We start from the raw sequence: 11,724 nt of genomic DNA on the forward strand, positions 1-11,724 counted from the left end.
TCTAGACCTGAAACATGCTGCAATTCCATTCCAACTCCTCGCACCTTCATGCAGTTTGTTTTTTCACTGTTGCTTTCTAGTCTTTTCTCTTTCTTCATCCTTCTCCTATCGATCGCTTGCTTTCATTGCCTCTCTACTCAAACCGATTGCACTTTAACACCTCATTTTGCCTCCTCCTCTGTCTCTCTCTGTCTCATATAGTCTACATTACACGCTCTTCAGCACACCTAATCTCCACGTGAATGAGTACCACAGAACAAACCGGCTATTTTACACCAGCAGGAGCGAGGGGGGTTTGGAAAGGAGGTGCGTCCTCCATTCTGCTCTCCCCGCATGTCTCATTTACAGAAACATGAAATAAAAATATTTTTCTTGCAGGACATGATTTACGCATCCCCAGATGTGGGCATGCAAAGCTGTCTGCAGTATCCACATTAAGTACAGACATGTTAATTATTGAATCCAGGGTTTAAAAATAGAAAATGAAGAAAAGAGCCAAGAATAACTAACAAGACTTATCAAGACAATGAGGAAAACGAATGGATGAATAATATTAAAAAGAAGAATTATCCTGAGTTTTCTCCAGCAAGCATTGTGATGGTTTTATGTTGATGTTTTTGGTTATTTCTACCAATTGAGATTGTTTTTGTGCGGAATATATTTCATGTAAAACTGCAAAAGCCTCTAATGAATTAAAGAAATGTTTTTCTGAATGTAAAATCTGAGCAGAAAAACATAACAGGGAGGTTAAATGGAAAATTTACAGAACCATCACTTGTTTTTAAAGGACATTCACATATGCAGAGCCTCTCTTGTAGCATCATAACAGATATAAAATGAATTACAAAACTTGCAAAACACATTACGTATAGATGTCATTTGGATAACATGAATAGACGATGCGTGGATTTCTCTTACCGTGAGAAGACAGAGAGATGCTGATGCTCTGGGTTGCTGATGTTAAATCCTGCTCGTCTCTGCACCCTCACACACCTTTAATATGAGAAGCAGTCCAGCCCCTTTTTTCTTCTGATTGGTCAGGCTTTAAATCGACATTATTTTGTCTTTTGTTTGTTATATTACGCGTGGTTCTTTGTATTAAACTAATATGGTTGCATTAAATGTAACGTTTTAAATATATAAATAAATATTAACCAAAAATGTATGTGAATAGTGCGATATGGCGAAACAGACGCCAGTCTTTTTGAGGCACGTCGTGAGGTTTTTGGGAGTTGTAGTTCTTTGTCTAGCCTCTGCTTGCAGGAGGTCGTTTTGAGGACTACAAAACGTCAGACGTCTCTTCGTTCTATCTCCTCGCTATTCGCTGATTGGGTCTAACCGACACGTAGCCCCGCCCCTCGTTCTTTAGATTGGTCATGCAGAAAACTTCCGTCTTTGGCGAGCGATTCCACACATAAAGAAAAATATTCAAAAGAGTTACCGAGCTAATCAGCAGTCAAATAAACACATATACGAGCTTCACACAGGTAAGAGATGCTGAAAACCCACCTTTGAACTATAACTTAAGGAGGTGTTCATTTTGCTGGGATTTCTATGAAAATAATTCGTTTGTGACTAGCAGTATCCTAGCTAACAGAGAGTTTAGCCGTCCAGCTAATCAGATCTTCTCAATAGATCAGAAACTACGAAAAGCAATAACGTTTACATTTGTTTGATTTAATGTTTTATTCAATGACAGGTAGCCCATCTTAGATTAGTATTTTTGAGGCCTCAAGATGTATTGGAGAGTAAATTAGTTTTAAAGACAACAAACGTAGGCCTGCTGAAGACTAAGACAAAATATAATTAGTCAACCATCAGGTTTAGAATGACAACATATACTGTGAATTAGCTCTTGATCTTATACAAGTCATCCATCAGAATCCGATTAGATGGCTGTTATAGCATAACAAATGTTGATATCAGAGATCAATTTCAGACCAGACGTTAGGATCAGGCTGAACTGCGGTTTTAATAAATATGATGACGTCACAGTTGGGTGTAAACCTGAAACATCTCGACAGCTTGAATCAGTCTGGCAATCGTTCACGACGTTATTTGATAAATGTATTTATGTTTGTTTTAACAATTTACCAAAGCTGTCACTGAGATTGTTCTTAAGTCGATCTTCAGATCTTTCAAGTGAATGAAATTGCTCTGAATTATTAAAAATATTTTTATAACCCTCAAAATGGTCATATCCAGTTGTGTAAGAGGCAGATAAAGTTCAATGTTTATATTGTGTGGCAGAAGGATGTTAAATCGAGTTTGGAAAATGGAAGGAGAGTTGCTTGGAGAAGATATATACGGAACATAGAACATTTTCAATGTATAAAACAAATTATATTCTTTAATTGGAATCTTGAGTGGGAGAAATGCTTGAAATTTTCAAGGTTTTTCTTAGTGTCTTAAAAAAATAGAGCGGGAGAATTATGTTGAATGACTACTGAATAACTGTGTTGATTCTCAACTGTAATATGTATCGAGCCAGTCAACATCAGATTCAAAAACCATCATTTTCACCGTCATATTTATTCATGAAAGCTGATTTTAGTGTTGAGCTGGTGGTGTGTTTACAGTAATGTGATGAAAAAAAATTCTGAAAGAAGTACTATTTACTCAAACAGAAATACAACAACACTGCAATAACCAAAATATACCATTGTAATGCATAGCTGCATTATTTTACGATGTGTTTTTTTTTTTTTTTTTTTTTTCACTTCACTTTTTTTTTTTTTTAATAATTGGTAGAATTTCCCTCACTTGACACTAAACATGTTGTCTTTCTCTATCTTAATGAATCTTTTATGCATTATAAGTTAAAAACATATAGTTTAGGATTCACTTGCATTAGGGCGTTACCCGTTTCAGTGCCAAGGTCAGACTCTGACTAGAGACACTAAGGAATCAGGTGTTGGTTGGCCTTTGTCAGGAGGAAAGACGTGAGTCATTATTATAATGCATATGTAACCTGGCAGCCTAAGAGGAGTGCTGGTATTTCCAACCATAGTCCTGCTCTATGTGACGACATCACAGCGATCCCTCTGAATGTCACCCAGATAAGGCTGCCTCCCACCGCGGGGCCAAAGGCCTTCCGATCAGGTGGGAATGACTCACGGCCTCCTGTCCATTAGTCTGAATCGACAGCATTGAGATAAGCGTGCTTCACTTTCAATGGTTTGTAATGTTCCTTGTAGTTTGAGAGGAACCATGACCTTCTGCAGATAACAACAAGCGCTATTGTTTCACACGTGTTGGGTGAAGGAATAAACACTTTGGCATGTTGTTGTGGATGTTGAGAAGAAATAAGAAACTATCGAGAGTATCGTAACTATGAAGGTTTGAAATCATTCTAATCCTATGCAAACAAGGAAACCTGGAATACAATTAGAGGAAATATTGGAATCATAATTTTATTTTTATTTATTTCAGAGCTGTTGAATGATAAAAACAACAAAAGCCAATCAGAATCCACTCGGTCCTTTAAAGCAGCAAAATAACTTACCTTATTATACATTGGGATGATTCTCTGTGAAACAAGCCTTTTTTTGTTGAATTTTATTTATAATATTGTAAAAAATGTACTGTACAATTTTTTTTTATATGAGATTTTCCAAAATATTTAGCAATTTAAAATTGCTATAAAATTCTTTGTTAAAAATGTTGATCTTACAAAAGATGCGGTTCAACAATATTTTAGAATCTAAAATCACTATTTCAAATTTGAAGTTGGTATTACAAAAATTGAGGTTCCTGTGACTTTTGAAATGTTATACTAAATATTGAATTTTCACAAATTTATAAATTCTTGTCACAGTATTGCATCTATCACAAAAATAGCCACCAAGTATGGAACTTTGAGACTTAGATTTTGTCAAGATTATAATGATAATGATACGAGACAGTAATGATAATGACACAGAGGAATGAGAGATTAAGAATCCATGTACAAAACTGTGCAGCCCGTACTTATAATAAACAGAAGATTATTGTACATTGGTGCGGACGCTAGTTCTTTAACGTTCTTTGTGTGAATGGGCCTTTATTTACTGTTGAATTGAGTTATGTCTCTCAGTATTGTCTTTTGGTCTGTACAACCCAAAAAGACTAATTCAGAATCTAACCATAAGGCAAGCGCTGGCCACGTGTCTCATTCCTTTAATCTTGAGGGGCCTGAATCGCCTAAATCTCACTGAAAACTTGGCGCTTTCCCATGGCTATCACGTCTACCTTTTGAACGCAAGTTGAAAATGTCATTTCCTTACCTGTGAAATGAAATCCCGTTACCCTTTTATAATCTCTTCCTCATTGGTTTCCTTTTCAGCAATCGTCTGGGCCCCCCTCATCGCGAGCCCCCAGGAGTGGACGACGCTCCCACCATCCCTTCCCGCACCCTGACAAAGATGACAATGGAAGAGATGAAGAATGAAGCAGACACGACCTCAATGGTATCCATGACACTCTACGCCGTGATGTACCCTGTCTTCAATGAGGTACGGTGGTCAGTCTCTGGTAGGAGAGTGTTCAGTTATGGTTGTGTTAAAAATAAAGTAAAAACGGTAATATTTAGAAATATTATTACAATGTGAAATAACTTTTTTACAATTGTAATACATTTTCTAATATAATTTATTCCTATGATGTATAGCTAATTTTTCAGCATCATTACTCCAGTCGTCAGTGTCACATGATCTTTTAGAAACCATTCTAATATGCTGATTTGCTGAAACATTTTATATTAAAATAGAGATCTTTTGTAATATTACTAATCTTCATACTCGCATACTTGACACAGCCTACATGTGCTTCTGTGGATTCATTTATGTTTAATTAGAGGCAAAATCTACACCTACAACCAACTATATTTTAATTTTAATGTGGTGATAATGACTGTGTATAATGTGTGCGACACTAAAACCAAACAGCCTGCTTTATCTTGCAGTAAATTAAAATGGCTTTTGTGTGTGTCACAGCTGGAGAGAGTAAATCTGTCTGCGGCACAGACTCTGAGAGCAGCTTTCATAAAGGTGAGGAAATATGAAGGGATTCAGTCATTATCATTTCTTCATTTTAATGTGTCAGAAAATCACCTTCAGTCCATCCGAATTTTATCTACATCAAGTAGAAATCGAAAAAGATCCCATTTACTTGTGCTTGATTCATCAGTGTATGTTATTCCAAAGAAAGAATATGTATTCATAATCTTTTATCATAATGTAGGAACATTCTCCACCTCAAAAACGACTTTCCTTTTCTGCAGATGTCACCAGGGCCTCAAAAATAATATTCAGGACTAAAATGGCTATGTAGGCAGTGGTTTTTGTTTTCTTTGCCCTCTTGGAAGAGTTCTAAAGGCAAAAACTAAAGGTGGAATCTAAACTGTGGAGGAAATATTTTTAAAGCATTCTCATATGACGGCTAATTTTAAATTTCTTATTCAGTAACTTGGCCTATCCTGATGCACTTGATCATAACAGGTCATTTCCATATAAAGATTACATTTTAAACATATTGGACCTTATCATACGTAGTAAATGATGATTTAGGGACAGGTATCATTTACTTTTTATCGATATTGATACGGTTATCGATACTGTTTGGTACTATACTATCTTTTCACAAAGATATGAAGTGAAAAGTTGTTGAAAATTTCAAGTTATTTTATTATTGCTGAACTTTAGCAGCTGAATTAATGTTCTTCAATCAAGAGCAGTGAGTAATTTTTTCTTTAGTTTTATTTTTTTAACATTTAAAGGAATAGTTCACCCAAAATTTTTTGTGTTATCATTTACTCACTCAAGTTGTTTTAAACCTGAATGAGTTTCTTCTTCTGTTGAACATGAACAGTTATTTTGAAGAATGTGGGAAACTAAACAGTTGCTGTCCCTAGTGACTTTTTTTTTCTTCCTTCTATCAAACTCAGTGGGGACCTGCAATTGTTTGGTTACCCACGTTTTTCAAAATATCTTCTTTTGTGTTTAGCACAAGAATAAATAAAAATTCATACATGTTTGGTACAACATGATTGAGTAAATAATGACAGAATAAATATTTTTTTGGGTGAACTCTCCTTTTAATGACAAGCAGCAGTATGTTTAGTACTGTCCCTTTAAGAGATGCATGAACCCTTGCCTGTTTACTTTTACTTAAAACATAATTAACTGTGTTTATATGAACCCTTGTGTGTTTTTGACAGTATTAGCACAATCAGAGAATAACTAATATAAGTAAATAAGTAATCAGGTGCTGTTTGACTGGCATTTTAGTATATGGATGCTTCGGGTGGACGCGCTCTGAATAAACACGTTAGAACAGCACGCAAATAAAACGTTTTACTGGCAAGGCCTTAAAGCACACACAAATAATGTACTTATGTGATTGCAAATAATACAGTGTCTCGTGAGTGTAACTCTACTGCTGAATTGACATTTTATGTGAATGTGTCTCGCGAAGTGCAGCTGGAGCTAGAGCCGCGAGACATAATACAGCGCATTGCTTGAGGTAGATGCTGGGTTTTTGCTGCTCCTTCGTTCACTATTACATTACTGCATATATTGCATCTGAAACTGGTTTTGGTTAGTTTTGTAATGAGAGCCCACGCTTTAAAATGTTTCACTCTAGCCGCGATGACTGATTGCATGCAAACACACACAGCACATGCGCTAGCTATCACATGCACGTTGAGAAAATCTCGGCCGCATCATTCAGTGAAGGAGAATTACAAGCAGCAGCTTCTTATTCATCATTAACATTTAAGTAAGTATATAGAGATAAAACAACACAAGATGTTTGCGCTTGCAAATTCCGCTTTGTAAATAGCAAATTCGCCATGGCGCGAGCGCAGCTGGCTCTTAAAGGCAATGGGAGATGACCCTCGGATTGGTTTATTGCACGTTCTGCCCATTAAGAGAATAGGGACAACCCGTTAAACAAGTAAAAGTGGAGTGCACCTGCGCTATGTGTAAAATATAAATATCGTTAAAATGGGGACCACTGTAACAAAAACAACCATTTTAATTATAAGGACTGTTTTTGGTTGATCGTGAAAACCTTGACTAACTTTACAAGTGGATCACAGGGAAGAAAAAGGATGCTACAAAAGTGCACTTTCAGTTTTGATTTGAGTCTTCTGGGGTTTTTTTTATTTCTTCCTCTCTCCTGAAATATCTCGCTTACCATGAGATTTCAGCAAGAAAATCATAGTTTTTCTGCTTTTGCTGTCTCTGCAGCCCCATTTGGGGCTTTGTAATACTGTTGTGTAACAGTCATATAAATCATAATGTTAGAATCACGAAAGCACACATTTTCATTAATTTTTTTACTAATGTTAGTAGTAATATACATAAAGTATTGATTAAAAGTCAATATTTAGTAAAATAAAATGACGTCTCAAGCTTGAAGATATGAGAGGTTTTATATATTCATTGTTTTCAGCACATTTATAAAATGTATACATTTTTTAGATATCAGAAATGCTGTAAGCTTTATTTGTGGTTGAGTTGGACTGACATGTGCTCTGTTTGTTGATGTCAGGCAGAGAAGGAGAACCCAGGACTGACTCAGGATATTATCATGAAAATTCTGGAGAAGAAGAATGTGGAGATCAACTTCACTGAGTCTTTATTACGCATGGCTGCCGACGATGTTGAGGGTGTGTATGATGTTCCATATTTTTGAAGAGCAGAGGAACATTGTATATGGTTTGCAATGCAAAGTGTTGTTAACCATGCAGCCTCCCGCCTCTAGGGGGAGCTGTTTCTCCATGAATTAAAACCCAGGAATAACTGGAATGTATTTTCCCTCATAATTTAATTCTGTGCTTTTTGCAAGTGTTTTTGACATGTTCAGATTTATACTGCTAATGAATGCGCAGACACGCACACAGGGTTTTCCGGTGTAATGCTCGTTTGTGTTTATTTGAAATGTAAAGAATAATAAATAAATTATCTTCCAAATTGAATCCAAGCCCATTGTAAAATCCTCGTTTTGCTCTTCCTCCTGTAATCTATCCTCGTGTACGCTGAGGTGCCTGACTGTGTTTTACAGAATAATATAGATGTTTCTGGACTTTTATTGTGTTTTTTCATATGGTTGTCAATCAAGATTGGCCATTAAAAGAAGTCATTAAGTGCATCAGATTTTAATGACAGGTTATTAGAGGCAAGTCATCTGCTGTTGCTATAATGACTGAGTGTTTCCTGTGGGCGTGTTCTTTGTGTGCAGAGTACATGATTGACAGGCCTGAGCGGGAGTTCCAGGACCTGAATGAAAGAGCTCGTGCTCTGAAACAGATCCTCAGCAAAATCCCTGACGAAATCAACGACCGAGTCCGTTTCCTGCAGACAATCAAGTGAGAGGTTTATTATGCCCACAATCACACACACATACTAACAAAAAATTCCCATTTTGCATCATGGCTTGCATTTCATTACGTCAGTTTTTTCGTGTGCGCTTGCCCCGACAGAGTTTCTTTTTGAAGTATTTATTTAATATTTGAAGAAACGTCTGGTTCTTATTTCACCCCAAACTAAAAGAAAGATAGGTAATGAAGCCTTGCAGTAGGTTTTTGTATTAATTTTTCTTCTAAAATCTAAGAATTGTATCTGTTATATGTAAAACACAGTAAGAGTTACATTTTGTGCATTCACCACTATCACTTTTCCATTCTCAAGGTCATAAATATGGTTGATAAAAGCATATAAAGTCACATGACTGAGACATTCATCCAGTATTTTTAAACATTTGTTTAATTGACGTTTACAGAGATATAGCCAGTGCCATAAAAGAACTACTGGACACGGTGAACAACGTCTTTAAGAAATACCAGTACCAGAACAGAAGAGTGAGTGACCGCACACACACACACACACACACACACACACACACACACACACACACACACACACACACACACACTCGTTATGAGATGGATGCAGTCAGTGTACTGTATATCATCATCTCTATCCCTCACTTGCTGAAGGAAGAAATGAAAATGCCTTTGTGTTTTCCAGGCACTTGAGCATCAGAAGAAAGAGTTTGTGAAACACTCAAAAAGCTTCAGCGACACTCTCAAAACATACTTCAAAGACGGAAAGTATGGACATTTTAAGAACAACCTCATTGGCTTCACCTTTATTATTTGCCTTTTTCATATACATTTCTAATGAAAAGTTCTTGGTAGAAAGTTTTCAACAACAAATAAATAAATAAATATATATATAAGACAAAAAACATATATATTATTGACAAACTGCTTCATAAGAATTTTTTTTATTTTGTTGCATTTAACATTTTAACATTATACTCCATAAAAGCATGGAGAAATGCTGAATATTAAAGTAAAAAATATAACTTAAAAGTGATATGCATTTGTTAACAAATAATAGAATAGAAAGTTTGGGCTCTGTAACATTTACATTTTTTGAAAGAGGTCTCTTATGCACATGCAGGCTGCATTTATTTGATTTAATTGATCACAAATGTGGTAAAACATCATTGTGAAATGTTTTTTTTAATGTAATTTATTCCTTTGATTTATTCAAAGCTGAATTTCAGCATTATTACTCCAGTCTTCAGTGTGACATGATCCTTCAGAAATCTTTCTAATATACTGATTTGCTGCTCAAGAAACATTTCTTAAAAATTATCACTGTTACAAACATATTTTTGTGGAAACTGCTCCATTTTTTCCAGGATTCTTTGATGAACAGATACAGTAGAACTGCATTTATAAAATAACATAAATGTCACAATTTAATGCATCTTTAAATCTTACTGACCACAATTTCTGAACTATAGTGCTTATTGTCGTTACATGACTTTAAAAATTAGAATCATTTTAAAGCAGAGGCAAAAATGATAATAGTCAATGAACTCATAATTTATGTACTTTCAGTCCTTCCATCTTTTGGAAATGAGCATTTCACCCACAAACAGAACTTTTCTGGCAATTTTCAGCTCATCATTGTAATATGCTGATTTGCTGCTCAAGAAACTTTTCTTATAATTATCACTGTTAAAACCATTAGTGCAACAAAATGTAGTGCTAACCTCTAAACCAACTCTTTGCCTGAAGAACCCTGAAATTTCACGGCATAACATTTGTACTTTCATTTGTAAATTGTAAATGTCTTCTGATCTAGTTTGTATTCCTTCCCTCTCTGCCTTTGTTCCAGGGCAATAAACGTGTTTGCCAGTGCCAACCGGCTCATCCACCAAACCAACTTGATACTGCAGACCTTCAAAACTGTTGCGTAGGAGTCATAGAAGTGTTTTTTTTTTAATGAACAATGTGTAAAAAAAAAAAAAAAAATTCCTTTGGACAGTAATTTATGATTCTTGTCTCCTGGCGGTAACACTTTAGGCTGGATGGCTTCTATTATGATTTCTAACCCCATCTAAATCTAATCTTCTTCATGAGCTGGAGCGACCATCTAGCGTTTCTCATATCCTGCGCTTTACAGGCACTCTATCTCACTTGCTTTCTCCATCTGTGTCGCTTCTGATATATTTTCATTCTGTCCGGTCTGTCCAAGAGAAAGCCAAATGCTTGGGGGACCTTAATGGGACGGGGCACGGGGCGTCCAGACGTGCTTGTAAATGCTGGGGTTTAGCTGTCTCCTCTGATGCTTCAAACTTGAATGAGAGATGTATATTTAATAGAGATTTGGTAACCGAATTGTTCAAATAAACACAGCACATGTCAAACTCAAGTTTTGGGAGTTTTTACTTAATTTTTTGTCCCTATTTCAGCTTTACTATTACTGTTGCTCATACTTAGGGTTAAGGTTTTTTTTCAAATCCCTTACCTCAAGAATTAAACTTTGGTTGCACTTTGGAAGTAATTGATACTTCAGTTGGGGTTTTTGTCTGGTGGCGTTATATTTCAGATGGAAGAAAAAAAAACATAGACTGACTTTGAAGAAGAGACACATGCATGCACAAAAATGAGTTATGTTTTTGTCATTTACTCAAATGAAACCTTAACCCATTTGAGAGATTTTACCTAAAGCAAACTTTAAAAGCCTTGTGTAGGTTTTATAGGATTTTAAGTTGTTACATTGAAAAAAAGCCAAGGAAAGTATGATATTGTTGGCTGCTAATTTTGGATAAGTTGATAATTGCTGTATTTGTTACAATGCATTTTGGGATTGCCTTTCCCACAATGAATTTTGCATCTGGAGTGCCTGTAATGTTTTGGTAATGCTGTCTGAATAGTAAATCATCTGTTTTATTTTATATGATTTATATGTCTTTCTAAGTAAAGATATAAGGCAATTAATATTAAGATTAAATCTATCATTTCATGATTGAGTTAATCAAGGATTCATAGTCTTGTGTGTTTTCTGTTAACCAATTTAAACTTGAATAAGATCCAAGCTTCACAATCGCAAATTGTCCGAAGTGTGTGAAGCTGCTGCTAGGGATTTGGAACTTTTGCTTTACCTGGAACTGTAAAATACTTTGTGTACTGTACTGTGCTCATCTCTAACATGCTTTTCTCCAGTGTGAAAGGAGGAATGTCTGGACTCTGGGCATACACAGTCCTCCTGGTTGCCATTGACATGAAGGATTACTGGTGATATGTGTGGGCTTTGACATTGCTGACAGTTCCTTCTTACTTTCTGGACGTACGTCTTATCATGCCTGGCTGTCCAACTCATGGAAGTGCTCTTCTTACTCCAGGTGCAAGAAGTTGAGATTCGCAGCAATGCAGAAATCAGT

At 35.8% G+C, this 11,724-nt stretch overlaps 1 protein-coding gene across 1 annotated transcript; it reads left to right on the plus strand.

Moving 5' to 3' along the window:
* Positions 1 to 1,376: 1,376 nt before the first annotated feature.
* On the plus strand, positions 1,377 to 10,707 carry LOC132101741 (programmed cell death protein 10-A). Its single transcript, XM_059506921.1, has 9 exons — positions 1,377 to 1,487; positions 4,325 to 4,493; positions 4,974 to 5,027; positions 7,534 to 7,651; positions 8,224 to 8,350; positions 8,764 to 8,842; positions 9,012 to 9,094; positions 10,176 to 10,268; positions 10,364 to 10,707. Exons 2-8 carry the CDS (start codon positions 4,404 to 4,406, stop codon positions 10,255 to 10,257), a joined length of 633 nt encoding a protein of 210 aa, XP_059362904.1. The 5' UTR covers positions 1,377 to 1,487; positions 4,325 to 4,403; the 3' UTR covers positions 10,258 to 10,268; positions 10,364 to 10,707.
* The last annotated feature ends 1,017 nt before the right edge of the window (positions 10,708 to 11,724 follow it).

Source organism: Carassius carassius, chromosome 23 (assembly GCF_963082965.1).
Source record: "Carassius carassius chromosome 23, fCarCar2.1, whole genome shotgun sequence".
Classification (NCBI taxonomy): domain Eukaryota; kingdom Metazoa; phylum Chordata; class Actinopteri; order Cypriniformes; family Cyprinidae; genus Carassius; species Carassius carassius.

Bases quoted from the DNA above. Each gene is read 5' to 3' on its own strand.
- LOC132101741 (XM_059506921.1), top strand. From the start codon at position 4,404: ATGACAATGGAAGAGATGAAGAATGAAGCAGACACGACCTCAATGGTA. The intron at 8,843-9,011 runs GTGAGTGACCGC...TGTGTTTTCCAG, and splicing joins ACCAGTACCAGAACAGAAGA to GCACTTGAGCATCAGAAGAA. The intron at 9,095-10,175 runs GTATGGACATTT...CCTTTGTTCCAG, and splicing joins ACATACTTCAAAGACGGAAA to GGCAATAAACGTGTTTGCCA.